Source organism: Schistocerca nitens, chromosome 6 (genome assembly GCF_023898315.1).
Source record: "Schistocerca nitens isolate TAMUIC-IGC-003100 chromosome 6, iqSchNite1.1, whole genome shotgun sequence".
NCBI lineage: Eukaryota > Metazoa > Arthropoda > Insecta > Orthoptera > Acrididae > Schistocerca > Schistocerca nitens.
This window is the reverse complement of record NC_064619.1, coordinates 302,287,117-302,307,362: the sequence shown is the minus strand read 5'-3', so window position 1 is coordinate 302,307,362 and position 20,246 is coordinate 302,287,117. Positions and strand designations below refer to the sequence as shown.

General features: G+C 42.7%; 1 protein-coding gene across 1 annotated transcript in view; it reads right to left on the bottom strand.

Moving 5' to 3' along the window:
• The window catches only part of LOC126262497 (nuclear pore membrane glycoprotein 210), a 272,203-nt gene that overhangs the window by 44,843 nt on the left and 207,114 nt on the right, over nucleotides 1–20,246 (bottom strand). The window contains exon 12 of the mRNA XM_049959163.1: nucleotides 16,603–16,770. Coding sequence (XP_049815120.1) covers nucleotides 16,603–16,770 — 168 coding nt within the window. The remainder of the gene's footprint in view (nucleotides 1–16,602; nucleotides 16,771–20,246) is intronic.

Here is a 20,246-nt window from a genome sequence, read left to right as displayed (position 1 = left end):
AAAGATTTTCTGCTTAAGGAAAGGAAGTATTCTGCACTGAGTCGTGTAAATCTGATTTTTTAAAAATTATCATTTATTCCTCTGCATAAAAACTGTATGTCATATGAAAAAAAGTTCAGACTTTTATAGCAAGTATTTATTTCAAAAGTCAAATTAAGTAAGAAACTTATTGACAGATCAGAAGTGCATGCCAGACCAAGATTTGAACTCGAGACCTTTGTCTTTCACAGGTAAGTGCTCTGCAAACAGAGCTACCCAAGCACAACTCACGACCCATCCTCGTAGCTTTACTTCTGCCAGTACTTTGTCTCCTACCTTCTTACCTCTAATTACGTTTTTTTAATTTTTTTATTTTTTTAAGGGCATATACATATTTGACAAGTGTAAATCTGAATAAAATTCTTTTGGGTGTTAGATCATGTCATTATGTTAAACTAAATAAGACAATAAGGAAAGCCAACATTTTAACTAACTTGCAGCAGTCCTCTTCGGAGTGGTGAAGGGAACTGTTGCAAGTAATGGGAGACATTTTGTAATTCTTATTTCATTTTATAGTACTTCATGGCCTATTGCTCGAAAATATTTTTACAAAATAAAATAAAATTATTTTCAAAATATGGTATGACCTTAGCAGAACTCTGAACAAAAATCCATCACCAGGAACTTCATTAACAAAATTGTGTATAATGTTCAATATCATGGCCTAACACTTTGTTTACTTTTCAAATTGGCGAACATACTTGACTATCACTATCAGCCCATGGTTTCATCTAATCTATGACTTCTCTAAAATTGAAATGATAATATGAGATGCTCTTAGTGCAAGTAAAATCAAACCATATGCTATATAAGTAGCACACATAGCACCCAGATATGGCTGGTTTCTTTGCAATGCAGTGGTTCAGTTACTGTAATACTAGTTGACACGGTCTCACTCAACTCAGTAGGCTCCATGCATTCCATTGTCTGATCTAGAGCAACACACTAATTTCCCTAGCCAAGAAAAGCTGCGAAAAACTATGACTGCATGGCATGTTTAACTAGAATTCACCATACACTCTTAAAAAGTTGAAAGTTTGTTATACTCTTGCAATTAGGTTGGGATTAGATTGTCTACTACTTGAAATAAAAACTGCTTCCACATCCATACTCTAATCGCAACAACACATCTCTGGTGAACTCGTCAAAAACTACTATTTAGAGTTCAGCTGTAACTGCACATATTACATTCCACTGTTCAAGAATTACTACTTTACTTCCACTGTAATTTCACTTGTGACATTCACACTAAAAGCATCAGCAATATAAGAAAACACAGATAGCTACTTACTGTAAAGATGACACATTAAGTTGCAGACAGGCACAATTAAAAGACACTTACACATCAACTTTCGGCCGCAGCCTTCATCAGAAAAAGAAAGAGAAACACACGCCATTCATTCACAGAAGGAAGCATGCCTCATGCATACGACTGCCAATGCTGGCAGCTCAAACCAGAATGCAACTGGTACATGGAATGGAAGCAGAATTCCAGAGGGGAGGAGATGGGGAAGGAGAAGGAGAAAGAATAGTAATGTAAGGTTGGGGTGGGGGAGCACTGTCTGGAGGAGTGTGCAGGGACTAGAGACTAGACTCCAACAGGTGCAGTGTCAGGAGATCATGGGGCAGAGAGAAGGGGAAAACAGAGTGAAGAAGGAGAGGAGAGGTGAAAGACGGGCACATGCATAGGCAGATGGCAGCAAACAAAGAGGGCAGTACACGAGAATAGGGAGGAGGTGACGGGACAGAGGGATGGCGGCAACTGTTTGGTGGAGGATGTGGGGACAGTATGTTACTGTAGGTTGATGCCAGGATAATTACGAGTGTGAGAAATGTGATGTAAGGATAACTTCCACCTGCGCATTTCAGACAAGCTGGTGGTGGAGGGAAGAATCCAGATGGCTCGAGTAGTGAAGCAGCCATTGAAATCAAGTGCATTATGTTCAGCTGCATGTTGTGTCACAGGTTGCTCTGCTTTGCTCTTGCCCACAGTTTGGCAGTGGTCATTCATCCTGGTGGACAACTGGTTGGTAGTCATACCAATATAAAAAGCTGTGCAACGATTGCAGCAGAACTTGTATATGACATGGCTGTTTTCACAGGTAGCCTGGCCCTGATGAGGTAGGACAAACCTGTGACAGGACTAGAGTAGGAAGTGCTGGGTGGATGAATTGGACAGGTCTTGCACCTGGGTCTTCACATGGATATGATTTGGTGGCAAAGGGTTGGGACTGGGAGTGGCATAGGGTTGGACAAGGATGTTGTGGAGGTTCGGTGGCACCACTATCGGAATGCCTATCCTAATCACACTGTTGCTCCTTGTCCACCTCTCACCACATGTAAACGCCGCCTAGCTGATCCTTTCAAATAGTCACATCTCCCCATATGTCCTAGAAACACCCCACCAAATACAGAGTCAAAATATTCCCATGACACTGGTGTTAAACTTTCCATCAACACCCTCAGTTCCACAGAAGTGAATTCAGTCCCGTCCAAAGGCCTCACCTTTAGCCCTACAGCCAAATTTAACCATTTTGGACTTGACAAAGACCTATTGTCCTCCTCCCGATCACTACAATAGAAACACTTCTTTGCTGCCAATCTCTCCAACCAAAGCCAACCTAAAGTCTCTGTAAATCCATCTTTATACAGACAGTTGCTAGACCTTAACTGATCAATATAAAATTCAAATCAATACACCTTTCAGCAGTCTAAATTTCCACTTATATTATTTGAGCAACCAGTTTCAGTGCTATCTTACACCATCTTCAGGTTCTGTGACTGATGTGTAGGGAGAATCCCACCCCTGAACCAGTCAGAACAGATGCCAGCATTCACTGACTCGGATTCACAGATTTCTGACACAGCGATCCCTTCAATCACCAAGGGGCTGGATCATCAAGGGATCGCTATGTCAAAGATCTACGGATGCTGGCCCCTATTCTGACTGGACTAGAGGTGGAGTTCTCCTTACACATTGGTCAGGGGGCCTGAAGATGGTATAATGTAGCAGTGAAAGTGGTTGCTCACATAAAACAACTGGAAATTTAGACAGCTGAAGATATTTTAATTTGACATTCTAAAGACAACCTGATCCCAGCATCAAATCCTGCCTCTCCCAGTTTGTACCACCATCCAACCATGATCCTTCCCTTCTCTCTCCTAACCAACTGCTGGTCTCCTTCCAGGAATTCCTTAACTCCAACTTGGCCTCACCATACTTCCCCAGGTCCCTTCCTCAGAACACCAACCTTTCAGCAGAAGAACGAATAGCTATATACAACCTCAAAACAAATCCTGTCCTAATCATCCTACCTCCAGACAAAGGTTCCAACAGTTGTTATGAACTACAGTCACTACCTGGTGCAAGGCCTCTGGCAATTACCTTTCTCCTCCACCTACGAACTTTGCCAGAATGATACCATCCCACAGGTCCAACATAACATCCAATCCCCGTTTAAAGCTTTAGGCCCTTTCCAAAATGTCTCCCCTGAACCCATTTCCCTCCTCACCCCTCTGACAACCTGCACAGTGACCATATGCATGCTCCCCAAAAATCCACAAATCCAACAACCCTGGACACCACATTGTGGTTGGTTATTGCCCCCATTGAAAGAGCTTCAACTCTCACTGATAACACCTCCCACCACTTGCCCATAATCTAGCCTCCCACGCCAAAGATACCAATCACTTCTTTCACTGACTCTCCACCATCCCCACTCCTTTATCTCCTGGATCTCTACTCGTCATTGTTGACATCAACACCCTATACATCAAGATCCCTTATGCCCCAGGATTTTACCACTAATGAACACTTTTCCATCATCCATCCAAATTCCACAACATCCTAGTCCATTCCTATGCCACTCCCAATCCCAACCCCTTTCCACGAGGATCACATACCTGTGGAGGACTCATGTGCAGGACCTTCCCAATCCACCCACTCAGGACTTCCTGTTCTGTCAAAAGATTATCCTACTACACCATCAGGGGCCAGGTCACCTGCGAAAGTAGCCATGTCACATACCAGTTCTGCTGCAATCACTGCACAGCTTTTCATTTTCGTATGATTACGAACCAGCTCTCCAATAGGATGAATGGCCACTGCCAAACTGTGGCCACAAGAAAAGTAGACCACCATGTAGCACATCATGCAGCTGAACTTAACATGCTTGACTTCAATGGCTGCTTCACTACCTGAGTCAAATGGGTCCTCCTTTCCACCACCAGCTTTTCTCAACTGTGCAGATGGGAGTTACATTGTCCACTCCCGTAATTATCCTGGTCTCAACCTATAGTAACATACTGTCCCATAGCCTCCACCCAACAGTTTCCACCCCTCTGTCGTGCCATCTCCACCACACTCTCGTCTCCCACCCTCTTTGTGTGTTGCCTTCTGTCAGCACACCCGCCCCTTGTTCATCCCTTCTCTCCTTCTTTGTTCCATTTCTCCATCTCCCTGCCCCAAGACCTCTTGACACTGCACCTTATAGCTGTCAAGTCCTTGCACACTCTACCAGATGGTGGGTGCTTCTCTCTCCCCCCACTCATACACTGCAATCCCTTCCCCTTCCACACCCCTTAGAGACTGCTGCTTCTATTCGATGTGGCAGTTGCATTCCGATCTGAGCTGCTGCAATTGGAAGTCATGTTTGTGGGGTGTGCTTGCTTAAGTGAATGAATGGTGTGCATTTCTCTTTCTTTTCTGATGAAGGTTGTGGCCAAAAGCTTATGTCCAAGTGTCTTTCAATTGTGCCTGTCTGCAGCTTAACATGTCATCTTTACAGCAAGTAGCACTCTATCTTTTCCTAGACTGTTGATATTACAACCTGAAGTTCCCACTGTTTCAAACTGGTAGGCTGCAGCTATATCTTACTCACGGTCTTCTGCTACTAAATCTCAACATAATCTGTTTATTATCACTTTAAATTTCACTCGATGTTCAATATGTTGTTACACTCACCGAAAGTACTACACTAGGGCCAGCCACGGCAGGCAAATTTCACACAGGCAATGTGTACGGGCCGTAGTCCAGCCTGTGTCACATTTCATGAAGTACTGTGGTGTGTCACTGTTCTGTACATTAAGAAGCACTTAGTGCTAACTTTGTGGGTGTGCAGCATATGAAGAAATTGGTGGTATGGATAGTCAAATACCTGAAGTCGCATGCATTTTTCCAATGTCAGTTGCAACAGTTTTCGATGGAATTGTACGCAGAGTATGGAGACTTTATATATTAGCAAGGTACATTGGTCAAGAGACATGCCTTGAGAGATTTTTCAATTTAAAACTCATCACTGTTGAATTTATGAAGGAAAAAGGGGTGCAGGAATGAACATTAGAACATCCAGAACGGAGGCTTCACAGTTTAAGCAGACTTGACTGCCCACTGCTCACAGTAAGACATTGCAAGGTTAGAAATAACTTGTTTCCTATTTGATGGGGATGCATTTAAAATAAAGTCCTGTTACATAAGGGACACATTCTGACAAACAAAGTCCAGTCCTCTAAGCTCACTGCCTTTAGAGAAAACAAATGATTTGAAGTTTCAGTGTGGCCTTGAAAGAATTACAAGGATAGTTTTCTCAATGTTTCGAGTACTCTGACAATCTTACAGCTGTTTTCGAGACATGCAAGGTAATTCCCATTTTAATAACAAATCCTTTTCATTAAAACTGTCGTGGACATCTACCTTACTTTCCTCAAATAGAATTTCCGTGTCTCCACAATAAGGTTGCAGAGCTGTTACAATATACCTACTAACATACCTAGTCATATGAAAGACCTTTTTTCAATTATTAAAGTAAGTCTGTCGTGATTATGTGGCAAACTGAATGTGAAAACCTGCTTCTGTCGGTATGCCGACAGTTTTTGCCAAATAAAAATTGTAGTATGTCTTCTGTGATCCAAAAATAATTAAATAATAATGAAAATTTGTGTTTGTGATCTATGTCGTTCGGTAATGTGAGATGCAAAACCAAGTCGTATGCAGTGCGACTGCACTACCATTTAAATGTGGCATGTTTACAGTTTCCCCTCTCCACCCTCTTTGTACTCAGACACTGTTGCCGGCATGGCAGTGGGGGAAGTGTCAGCTAGGCTAAGTGCTATGCAAGAACCACAATCTTGCAAAGCCCCCCCCCCCCTTCACACCAATTACTACACAGTTCATTACTTAGGTTTTAAGCAATTTCTGTGTAACATGCCATGCAGTTATCATGTGCAGTGAGAAAGGGCTGATTCACTTCATCAAAACAACATATCAGAACAGGCATCCAAATCAGATATCATTGTACATGTCCACTTTTGACAACCTGTGATCTCTTTGTTCTCAACGAAATGTGTTTAAAATACCTCAACAAAATCACGGGAGTCCCAGGATACCAAACCTTACACACAAGTGACTAGATCACAGCTTCCTACTGTAGCCTTCACGGTTCCTCTCTGGTCTCTGTCTCAAAAGACAACTGAAGTTGATTACTTATCATACAGACTAGCATTAGGATATGGCTTCTTCAACGTAACTACTGGCTGTTTTCATCCTTTTCCTTCCAGTCAGTGGACGTGACCCATTGTCCCATTGCATAACATTATTTCACATGCTCACACACTCTTAACTGCTCACAACTACAAATCCATTCTTCACATGCACTCCCCATTCACTCCAGAAGCATTCCAATCTGCAAACTCTAAATCTGTTTTTAACTAGGGAAAACTCTGAGTTCTAGGGAAATTCCTATAACTCCGAAAATTATAAAAGATACTGACTAACCTATACAATGAACTCATTTTTTTATATATCACTGTGTATGGTTTTATTAATATTGACAGCATGAATCTCGTGTCGTGCAAAGTTTCAGCTATAAAAAGGAAGTTGCTGATGCTCAAGGAGGAATGTTACTTACAACAGTGCTGCACTGTTTGCTCCAGCTGATACTTGTTGTGCGAACTACTATTAACAGGAATTTCACAGTGTTACTTTCATGACAACTATGAAAAGCCAATAACATGCCGATATGCATATCATCTTTGTAAATGGAAGACCACAAGTTGCAAGACAATTCTCTTAACCTTTTCACTGCTGTGGACGTGAATACATGTTCTGCTCTTTAGCTTCCCACCTGCTGCGGATGTGTATATGTGCGCCATTTGTGCTTTCCTACAGCGCTAGTGATGTCTCTAAGCATCCCGAGCTGCCAACATCTCACGGCTTTGGACGTGTTACTTCCACATCTTGGCGAAGAAAAAGTTTCTAGTATTTATCATACAACATATATACCTCTTTGAGTGCTATCATTTTAAAAAAACTTCAGTCTGATATCTTGAACCGTTTGTGAAATATGACAATTGTTATGATACTATTCGCAGGGATGGAAAAGGGCGAGTCACACCTGAAAATCCCTCAGATATAAACATATAACTTGAGAACAAAATGAGATGTTGTTCCACTCTCAATTTTAAATAAAATTTTGATGTCTTTCCTACCTTTCAGACCTACACACTAAAATCACCCACATCCAAAGTTTACGTAATGCGTTTTTACTTCTGCAAACCCTTTAAAATTTCGTGCAATGTTTTACTTAATTTGGAGGAGAATAGTAACTCTGATGAATAATGTAAAGGAATTCAGTCCTTTATCAAGCAAAAAATCAGACTTTAAGATGGGAACAAATCAAATTTTTTCAGAGATTAGTTTTCTTAAAATTGGATGATAAGTATTTCACAGTGGGCGCAACGCCGTCTCTCAACACGAGTAGCAGCATCTGGCGAACAGTGTAGCCACAACAAAGCTGCACTCAGCACGGAACATAGGGAGCACATCTATAACGGGTTAAGGAAAATTTTCCAACGCAAGCCTCCCATCAACTAACATGTTTTACTCAATGGGTAGATGCTTGAATGGTTATAGTCCATTTGTGATGCCTCTAGAAATTAGTTGTTGAGTAGGATTGGCAAAGAACAGCACAAAAGAAAGAGACTTCAATACAAACTGTTGAGGAGAACTGAAGAATAACTGGCCTTTAGTTCTTCATTATGAATGTCACAAAATCTCATTTTGCAAGTACAGCACAGAAACATATCCACATGTACAAGGGGCATTTGAAAAGTCTGTGCAAAGTCTGAGATATGGCACCACCAACACATATCAAGTTCATGTTTCGTTAGTAGCATCTTTGGAAAGAATGCATACCAAGTCTCAGCCATATTAGTCTATTTCTTTGTGTTTGGCATTTGTGCGAGTCAAGGAAGTCAAGTGATTGTCAAAAAATGGACAAAAATGAATTTCGTATGGTGATTAAATATTACTTTAGGAAAGGCAAAACACCCCAGGAGACTAAAAAGAAGCTTGATAAACATTACAGTGACTCTGCACCTTCGATTAGAACAGTTTATAAGTGGTTTCAAAATTTTAGGAGCGGCCATATGGGCGCAAGTGATGCTGAACGTTCTGGACGTCCTGTGGAGGTTACGACTCCAGAAATCATTGGTAAAATCCATGATGTGGTGATGGATGACAGAAGAGTTAAGATGCGTGAGATTGCTAGTGATGTGGGCATATCGAATGAATGAGTACATAATATTTTGCATAAACATTTGGACATGAGAAAACTATCCACAAGATGGGTTCTGCGATTGCTCAAGCTTGGCCAAAAATGGAATCGTGTGAAGTGTGGCAAGGATGGTTTGCAGCTGTTCAGGAAGAATCCGCAGGACTTAAAGCGTCATTTCGTCACTGTGGATGAAACATGGATACATTACTATACTCCTGAGACCAAAGAACAATTTGAACAATGGGTTACCAAGGGAGAATCTGTCCCAAAAAAGGCAAAAACCATTCCTTCGACCGGAAAGGTTATGGCGACTGTCTTCTGGGATTCGCAAGGGGTAATCCTCATCGACCATCTGTAAAAGGGTAAAACTACTACAGGTGCATATTATTAATTGTTATTGGACCGTTTGGAAACCGAGCTGCAAGAAAGACACCGGCGATTGGACTGCAAAAAAGTCCTTTTCCATCACAACAATGCATCAGCACACACCTCAGCATTTGCGGTCGCAAAATTAATGAAAATAAAATTCCAACTCGTTTCACATCACCCCTATTCTCCAGAATAGGCTCCCTCAGACTAATATTTGTTCCCCAATTTGAAGAAATGGCTGGCGGGACAAAGACTTTATTCAAACGAGGAGGTGATTGCAGCAACTAATAGCTGTTTTGCAGACTTGGACAATTCCTATTATTCGGAAGGGATCAACAAATTAGAACAGCATTGGACGAAGTGTACAAGTCTAAAAGGAGATTACGTCGAAAAATAAAAAAGGTTTACCCCAAACACATAAGTATTTTTTATTTTTGCACGGACGACCATCATAGAAGGTGCAAACACAGTTGCCAGGAGGCAACGAGCAGAGGTAGGACTTCAGCAACTTTATAAAAAGTCATCAGATACACGCATCTTACAAAACCAATCCTTTTCAACAATGAAAAAAAGAATAATGAAGTTGTCAGAAAAGTCACAGTTTATAATAAATTAAGGGAAGTCACCTAATGAAATAGTAGTGATACCTGGGGTTTCCCAAGGAAGTGCTATAGTCCCTCTACTCTTCTTACTATTTAGGAGATAATCCGAGGAAGGACTGTTTGCAGATTTTGCTATCATTTACTGCTGAAAATTCATCAGAAGATTTAAAATGAATCATTAAATGATTTAGTGAAGACTCAGTTTCCTACCCATCACAACGCTTTAAAGAAGCAAATACGTACTTATAAAGCATATCTCAGTGTTTATGACATCATACCCCTGAGCTGTGCATCATCCAATTAAGTAATTCTGCAAGTACATTCAGTGGTAGATGTGGACACTATCTGCACATCTGTTCTAACAGAGTCAGTAGCAATGAAGTAGTATATTAAAACGTCATGCCTTATACAGAAGTTTTATTGTATGAATAGCGAAAATGCAGTAAGTAATACACGTTTTGCCTTTCATTACTTTATACGGGGTGCCAGCAAGAGAAAGTTTCAAAGAGGTTTGAAATAATGTGTAAAGTCTGTTGTAGATTGCTACTCACTGAGTGAATAGCTAAGAAAACACCCTACAGATGAAAATATGAGGATATCAACAGAAGTAGTGGTCAATATTTGGTATCACATTACCAATCATTGTCTCAATATGTGCAACCATGAAGGCTAATAGGAAAGTAACCTTTGCATTTCCTGAATGTCAAGTTAACAAGAATTAATAGAGAAGATAGTCTGCTCCATGGACTGAAGACATGGTTCGTGCACAATTCCTGCTCATTTCTGCTTCGCAGTGTGATGCCACCAAGACAATTCCTTTCCTTCACGATGGTCTGATTGTGGAGGCCCTGTGAATGGCCAGTTAGTTGCCAGACTTAAATCCACTCGATATCTCTTTATGGGACGTTGTCTTTTGTTTTTATACACTCCTGGAAATGGAAAAAAGAACACATTGACACCGGTGTGTCAGACCCACCATACTTGCTCCGGACACTGCGAGAGGGCTGTACAAGCAATGATCACACACACGGCACAGCGGACACACCAGGAACCGCGGTGTTGGCCATCGAATGGCGCTAGCTGCGCAGCATTTGTGCACCGCCGCCGTCAGTGTCAGCCAGTTTGCCGTGGCATACGGAGCTCCATCGCAGTCTTTAACACTGGTAGCATGCCGCGACAGCGTGGACGTGAACCGTATGTGCAGTTGACGGACTTTGAGCGAGGGCGTATAGTGGGCATGCGGGAGGCCGGGTGGACGTACCGCCGAATTGCTCAACACGTGGGGCGTGAGGTCTCCACAGTACATCGATGTTGTCGCCAGTGGTCAGCGGAAGGTGCACGTGCCCGTCGACCTGGGACCGGACCGCAGCGACGCACGGATGCACGCCAAGACCGTAGGATCCTACGCAGTGCCGTAGGGGACCGCACCGCCACTTCCCAGCAAATTAGGGATACTGTTGCTCCTGGGGTATCGGCGAGGACCATTCGCAACCGTCTCCATGAAGCTGGGCTACAGTCCCGCACACCGTTAGGCCGTCTTCCGCTCACGCCCCAACATCGTGCAGCCCGCCTCCAGTGGTGTCGCGACAGGCGTGAATGGAGGGACGAATGGAGACGTGTCGTCTTCAGCGATGAGAGTCGCTTCTGCCTTGGTGCCAATGATGGTCGTATGCGTGTTTGGCGCCGTGCAGGTGAGCGCCACAATCAGGACTGCATACGACCGAGGCACACAGGGCCAACACCCGGCATCATGGTGTGGGGAGCGATCTCCTACACTGGCCGTACATCACTGGTGATCGTCGAGGGGACACTGAATAGTGCACGGTACATCCAAACCGTCATCGAACCCATCGTTCTACCATTCCTAGACCGGCAAGGGAACGTGCTGTTCCAACAGGACAATGCACGTCCGCATGTATCCCGTGCCACCCAACGTGCTCTAGAAGGTGTAAGTCAACTACCCTGGCCAGCAAGATCTCCGGATCTGTCCCCCATTGAGCATGTTTGGGACTGGATGAAGCGTCGTCTCACTCGGTCTGCACGTCCAGCACGAACGCTGGTCCAACTGAGGCGCCAGGTGGAAATGGCATGGCAAGCCGTTCCACAGGACTACATCCACCATCTCTACGATCGTCTCCATGGGAGAATAGCAGCCTGCATTGCTGCGAAAGGTGGATATACACTGTACTAGTGCCGACATTGTGCATGCTCTGTTGCCTGTGTCTATGTGCCTGTGGTTCTGTCAGTGTGATCATGTGATGTATCTGACCCCAGGAATGTGTCAATAAAGTTTCCCCTTCCTGGGACAATGAATTTACGGTGTTCTTATTTCAATTTCCAGGAGTGTATTATTTTCAGTTTTTGCAATTACATTAAATTAGTCAAGCTGTGGTGGAGGCTGGGTGGCGTGGACTGGGCGGTTTTTTAGGTTAGAAGGCCTCGGGAAAGTACAGGGTGGGCTGCAATCTCAAAGGGTGCATGGCAAATACAGGATGTGCTTGGATCAAGGAACAGTCGGAATTGTAGTTGTAAATTGCTGTAGTTGTGCTGGGAAAGTCCCTGAGCTTCAAGCGCTAATAGAAAGCACAGAAGCTGAAATCGTTATAGGTACAGAACGCTGGCTAAAGCCTGAAATAATTTCTGCAGAAATTTTTACGAAGTCTCAGACGGTGTTCAGGAAAGATAGATTACACAGAATTGGTGGTGAAGTCGAAGTAGATACTCCGTGCGAATTGGTATGGGTGGAGGTTATACTTAACAGCCGAACTAAGTTAATAATTGGCTCCTTCTACCGACCCCCAGACTCCGATGATATAGTTGCTGAACAGTTCAGAGAAAATTAGAGTCTCGTAACAAATAAATACACCACTCATATGGTTATAGTTGGTGGGGACTTCAACCTTCCCTCGATATGTTGGCAAAAATACTTGTTCAAAACCGGTGGTAGGCAGCAAACATCTTCCGAGATTGTCCTAAATGCTTTCTCCGAAAATTATTTCGAGCAGTTAGTCCACAAACCCACGCAAATTGTAAATGGTTGCGAAAACACACTCGACCTCTTAGCCACAAACAATCCAGAGCTAATAGAGAGCATCATGACTGATACAGGGATTAGTGATCACAAGGTTGTTGTAGCTAGGCTCAATACTGTTTCTTCCAAATCCACCAGAAACAAATGCAAAATAATTTTATTTAAAAAAGCGGATAAAGTGTCACTAGAAGCCTTCCTAACAGACAATCTCCATTCCTTCCAAACTGACTATGCAAATGTAGACGAGATGTGGCTCAAATTCAAAGATATAGTAGCAGCAGCAATTGAAAGATTCATACCTCATAAATTGGTAAGAGATGGAACTGATCCCCCATGGTACACAAAACAGGTCCGAACGCAGTTGCATAGGCAACGGAAAAAGTGTGCAAAGTTCAGAAGAATGCGAAATCCCGAAGATTGGCTAAAATTTACAGATGCACGAAATTTGGCACGGACTTCAATGTGAGATGCCTTTAATAGGTTCCACAACAAAACATTGTCTCAAAATTTGGTAGAAAATCCGAAGAAATTCTGGTCATATGTAAGGTACACAAGCGGCAAGACGCAGTAAATACCTTTGCTGCGCAGTGCCGATGGTACTGTTGCCGACGACTGTGCCGCTAAAGCGGAGTTATTGAACGCAGTTTTCCGAAATTCCTTCACCAGCGAAGATGAATGGAACATTCCAGAATTTGAAACACGAACAGCTGCTAGCATGAGTTTCTTAGAAGTAGATACCTTAGGGGTTGCGAAGCAACTCAAATTGCTTGATATGGGCAAGTATTCAGGTCCAGATTGTATACCGATTAGGTTCCTTTCAGATTATGCTGATACAATAGCTCCCTACTTAGCAATCATATACAACCGCTCGCTCACCGATAGATCTGTACCTACAGACTGGAAAATTGCGCAGGTCACACCAGTGTTTAAGAAGGGTAGTAGGAGTAATCCATCGAACTACAGACCTATATCATTGACGTCGGTTTGTAGTAGGGTTTTGGAGCATATACTGTATTCAAACATTATGAATCACCTCGAAGGGAACGATCTATTGTACGTAATCAGCATGGTTTCAGAAAACATCGTTCTTGTGCAACGCAGCTAGCTCTTTATTCGCACGAAGTAATGGCCGCTATCGACAGGGGATCTCAAGTTGATTCCCCATTTCTACATTTCCGGAAAGCTTTTGACACCGTTCCTCACAAGCAACTTCTAATCAAGCCGCGGGCCTATGGGGTATCGTCTCAGTTGTGCGACTGGATTCGTGATTTCCTGTCAGGAAGGTTGCAGTTCGTAGTAATAGACGGCAAACCATTGAGTAAAACTGAAGTGATATCAGGTGTTCCCCAGGGAAGCGTGCTGGGACCTCTGCTGTTCCTGATCTATATAAATGACCTGGGTGACAATCTGAGCAGTTCTCTTAGGTTGTTCGCAGATGATGATGTAATTTACCGTCTAGTAAGGTCATCCGAAGACCTGTATCAGTTGCTAAGCGATTTAGAAAAGATTGCTGTATGGTGTGGCAGGAGGCAGTTGCCACTAAATAACGAAAAGTGTGAGGTGATCCACATGAGTTCCAAAAGAAATCCGTTGGAATTCGATTACTCGATAAATAGTACAATTCTCAAGGCTGTCAATTCAACTAAGTTCCTGGTTGTTAAAATTACGAACAACTTCAGTTGGAAAGACCGCATAGATAAGATTGTGAGGAAGGCGAGCCAAAGGTTGCGTTTCATTGGCAGGACACTTAGAAGATGCAACAAGTCCACTAAAGAGACAGCTTACACTAGACTTGTTCGTCCTCTGTTAGAATATTGCTGCGTAGTGTGGGATCCTTACCAGGTGGGATTGACGGAGGACATCGAAAGGGTGCAAAAAAGGGCAGCTCGTTTTGTATTATCACGTAATAGGGGAGAGAGTGTGGCATACATGATACGCGACTTGGGATGGAAGTCATTAAAGCAAAGACGTTTTTCGTCGCGGCGAGATCTATTTACGAAATTTCAGTCACCAACTTTCTCTTCCGAATGCGAAAATATTTTGTTGAGCCCAACCTACATAGGTAGGAATGATCATCAAAATAAAATAAGAGAAATCAGAGCTCAAACAGAAAGGTTTAGGTGTTCGTTTTTCCCGCGTGCTGTTCGGGAGTGGAATGGTAGAGAGATAGTATGACTGTGCTTGAATGAACCCTCTGCCAAGCACTTAAATGTGAATTGCAGAGTAATGATGTAGATGTAGATGTAAAATTTTAACTGAGACTTAACTTCTTACTATTCTTAATATGTTTCTGTTCCTTACACCTAGCTGATATATAAAAAATAAAACCACATAAAAAAGCATACACATCAATATAGTTCCTTTTTGATTCTCTTTTACCATGCCAAACTGATGTACAGTTGTACAGTGTTGCCACTCTTTCCTCCTATCTGATGCAGCTGCACAGAAACATTCAAAAGCTCCTTTCTGTTGGCTCATAGCTGTATGTAATGCCCAAGGGCAGAGTTGCCACCCAGTGACCGAACACCCTGCTGAGCACAACATGTTGCATTTCAATGGCTGCTTCGCAACTTGTAACATCTAAATCCTTACCCTCAACAACAACTTCTCTTAACTATGTGGATGGGAGTCGTCCATGCAGCACATCCTTCATTTCTGTAATCCTCCTGGTTTCCAATACCTGTAGCCCCTTACCCCACATCCACCCCCATCCTGCCCCAGGCCCCTAACTTTACACGTCCTGCAGCCACACCCATTTCCCATTGAGGTCTCCCTTCCTCTGTTGTGCCGCCCTCTTCCAACCCACTTCCCAATATCACTGTCATCACGAGCCACACAAACCCTACTATGCTTGTGTTACATTCCTATTCCACACACCTGTTGCCTCTCCCTCCTGCACCTCTATCCTGCGCATCTGCTGCCTCCATCCCACCCTCAGCCACCCATCCCCAAACTTCCCTCCCACTTCCCACCTCCTTTTGCCCTTCACCCACTCCATCCGACACAAAACCTCCACCCCAGTCAAGTTAGTGAATGGCAGTTTTAGCACAGTGTTGATGTAGTCATACAGGTCCCAAAGCTAACATAGTTCTCTGTCTTGTTTGTGTGTTTTTCAGCAACTCTACTATTCGTTGAGTTGTGACATTTACTCTTAAATCATTTAAAAGAAGAAATTAGACATTCTAAATACAGCAATTTCTACAAAACTAATAACTTGACATCTGTGAGTAGAAGTTGACTTAGTCTGTATCAGATGAACAATATTAATGGCACAAATTAATATAATTCCTCCACACACTTGGAGTCTGGAAACTGTAATTGAAATGTAGAAGTAGCTTGCACCACTATGGAAGGATTCTAAATTTTCTGTTTCTTTATATCACAAATGGTTTCAAGCAATCGTCCATTTTCAAGTGCCAGTCAGCCACAGGTTGGAAATGAAAATTAATAGCAAAGAAGCCTATTCTTCTCTAAAAAGAAAAAAAATATGACTGACTGGATAACCAGTGTCTTAAAACTAAAATTTATAACAACTTAAGTGCTCAAAACCAAATTCCTTGTTGGAATGTAGATTGTGATCGAGCAGTAAAATCTCAACACACAGAATTCAAAATATGGAATAAAAACAATTCAGAAAATGCAAGACATGTTTGTGGCAACTACAAAAGAACGTTAATCAGTGATTAGACAAACAAAATGACAATCCAAGAACAGTCTAGTCCACAAAATTGAAAATGATTTTCAAAAAACATAATACAAGGACATTTTTACAAAACTTTCAGAACAAAGCTGAATGGATGCCAGTTCCCCAGCATCTGCTTCAAATACAATCCTGACACTTATTTGGCAGCATCTGCTTAGCATATTTCCTCAAAGTAAAATTTTTTTTGAATATTTAATTTTTTTGTCTGATCCCAATAAAATCATACTGTATCAGAGTGCAATTAAAACTAATACAGAATGCAAAATAACAAATTCACAGAATTTGGCACAAAAAGGGCACCATTACCTGCAAATTCTGACAGGTAAGATCAGAAATAACGCTGACATTCATTTTTAAGCTTAATTCTCCAAGTTTCCAGAACTCGTCACTCAAAATTATCCTGTAAGATGATGATGATAGGCGGACAGCAGAATCCTGTTTTACCACAGTAAGAAGTGTGTTTTCTGACTCCACCTGAAAAGAATAAGCAGATAAGACAATGAGTTAATATAAATTCCAACAAAAGATGTACGTTTCTTAAATAGTAATTTTATTTTTAACTGTTAACAGTAGCATTAACAATCAATTCCTTTGTTAAATTATAACAATGATGAATTACTACAGACATTTTCTGCCTGTTGATGTTCCCATTAGTACCTTTAGGTGGGAACTACTGCCACCCCCTCACCCTCTCTCCCTTGCCCTCGAGCAGAAGTAGTTGACAATAGCATACAAACATCAACCATTACTGACACAGATTAGATACCAGTCTACTATTAGAACTGAAAACTGACTCTTTGAGAATAATAGACACTTCTGCTGCCTGAAAGTTAGAAAAAAATTTACAGTTTGTTGAAAAACTCGAAAATGCCAATATAGAATCACCATGATGTGAACAAACTGTCAAAAAATCTACGTACAGACTCTCACATTATTTCACAAGGGGTCTTCTTTCATTTATTAAATACATTCAAAAATTCTCAATTCACACAAATGACATGCTCTGAAGAGAAATTACTGTAGTCTCTCCATGACATATGGCACAATTGAGATACCTGTTTCTTTAGCACCTTAATTTCCTTCTCCATTTAATTACTAGAGGGATAAAGACATCACTATGGGTATGATTCACCCCTTCACAGGCTACCAACCCCACTGTGATGTTAAAATACAGCAAGCAAGCTGGCAGGATTTTCCAGTTTGCTTCAAAATTATTCATCTGAGCACTGATGTTTCTTCATTTTTCCCTTTCTTGGTTAACAAGAGTAAGACAAAGAAGAAGAAACAACAATAGCTGATACAAGACTCATGGCAATCATAAATGCACTTTGTACTGGATTTACATCTAGGAGAAGGTGATAATATTTGCACTGAAACTCTTTTTGTTCTTTAATCTTCAATGGAGAGCTCCCATCACTGAGCACTGTTGTTACAGATTTTGATTGCCTATAGGCTTTTGAGCATCCTATTAACATTACAGCCTTTTTTGTTCATTTGATAATACATTGCTGTTTGCCTGATGGATAGGAATGACTGCAATACGATAAGGATATATTGCTATCCAGCACACAGAGGAGACATTGAGTTGCACACAGGCACTATGAAAACGACTGCTAAATGTTTAAGCTTTCAAATAAAAAAAAGTCCTTCTCCTGAAATAGAAAACACACACATTCGCACAAGCAGAACTCACACACACATGGCCCCTGACTCCAGACGCTGGGATTTGACTACAGACTGTGACTGTTTCTGATGTTGACAGTGGTCTTCTACAGTGGGTGGTGGGGCTAAAGAGGAGGCATGAGGCATGGAGGGAGATGGATACCAGGGTAAGGGTGGGCGAAGATATTGTGCTGACTGTGGGAGCATGCAGAGACAAGAGGGGACAGGATAGGCTGCTATGTGCAGAGTCAGGTGGTTGTGGTTTGGGAGGGGAGGGGGGAGGGGTGGGGGACTTGGAGGTGTGTTGGTGAGATAGAAAGCATGTGTTGTGGTGGAATGGGAGGAGGGAAGGGGACATGCAGATGGAGGACAGGGACTAGTGAAGATTGAGGTGGGGGGGGGGGGGGGGTTCCAGGAATGAAGCATATGTTGTAGAGACAGGTCTCACCTGCGCATTTCAGAATAGCTGGTATTGGTAGGAAGGATATAGATGGTACCAGCTGTGAAGCAATCATTGAAGTGAAGCACATCGTATTGGGCAGCAGTTTAGCAACAGAGTTGTCCAGCTTTCTTTTGGCTACAGTTTGCAGAAGCCATTCATGCGGACAGACAGCTTGTTGGTTGTCATGTCCATGTAAAAAGCGGCATAGTGGTTGTAGCTTAGTTTGTAGATCACATGGCTGCATTCACAAGTAGCTCTGCCTTTGCTGGGGTAGGAGATGCTTGCAACAGGACTGGAGTAGGCAACAGTGGGAGAATAGGTCTTGCATTTAGGTCTATTACAGGGATATCAGCCACAAGGCAAGGGACTGGGATTAGGAGTTTGTAAGGAAGGATGAGGATATTGTGTGGACTCGGTGGATGACGGAATACCTCTGAGTGATGGGTGAGGATGATAGTGGGGAGGATTGATCATTAACACTGGCAGGACAATTCTGGTCTGTGAATGCCTCAGTAGAGCCCTTGGCATTTTTGGAAAGTGATTGCCAGTCACTACAGATGTGACGACCTCTGGCGGCTAGGCTGTATGGAAGGGACTTCCTAGTATGGAATGGATGGCAGCTGTTGAAGTAAAGATATTTTTGGTGGCCGGTAGGTCTGATGTGGACAGAGGTACTGATGCCATTCTTAAGGTGGAGTTCAATATCGAGTTAAGAGGCTCGTTGGTTTGAGGACCAGGACGAAACGGGTGATGTCTTTTACATAGAAGGTAGGTTACGACTAACACCGTAACTTACTCTCCTGTAGAAAATTTGCTAACCATTTTCTCCACAGATTCTTCACAGTTCCTGTGCCTTACCATCCGGAGCTCTCCCGTCATATGTTAATATTCCCAATGCTCATGGTGGTCTTGTTGCTACTGAACATTACATTTCCCAACACCCGATTGACTCCAAACCTATTGTCTCCTTCCTCACTACCAAGACCAACTATATCCTCATCCACAATTACTTCCCCTTTGAAGGCATCACCTACAAACAAATCCATGGTACAGCAATAGGCACCATGGCACCATCTTATGCCAACCTATTCATGGGTCACCTAGAGAAATCCCTGCTAACGATCCAGAATTCCAAACCATGTGGTTCAGATTCAATGGCAACATCTTCACAATCTGGGCTAAGGATGAGAGAACATACCAACAGAATCCCAACACTTTCTTCCCTATTCATTTCACCTGACTCTCCTCAAACCAGTAAGCAACATTCCTCAGTGTTGACCTCTGCAAACTAGGCTGCAACTGCTGTGCCACTTTCTAATAGGGCATGACAAAAAGCTGTCTGTCCACACAAACAGCTACTGCAAACTCTGGTCAAGAGGCAGCGTGACCACCTTGTTGCTGAACATGGCTCAATGTACCTCCACCCACATCACACTTATCGACATCCTCCACTTTGACAGCTGCCACCCATCCCAAACCAAGAAATCCCTTTCATACAGCTTACCCAACCAAGAACATCACATCTGTAGTGATGCGTAGTCCCTCTTCAAATATGCCAAAGGTCTCACTGGGGCATTCACAGAATAAAGGGACCCTGCTAACCTTGTCCAGAAAGATCTCCCATGCTTTGTCTCTCCAAGTCACCTACCATCACAAAGCAGCACTCCTTGTGACTCAGTACTAATCAGGACTGGCAAAACTGAACCACACTCTCCACCAGGGTTTCGACTTCCGCTCAACATGCCATGAAATGAGGAATATCCTCCCCACTATCCTCCCCAGCCCTCCTACATTTGTATTCCACCAACCTATGCAACAACCTTGTCTATCCCTACTCCACCCCTAG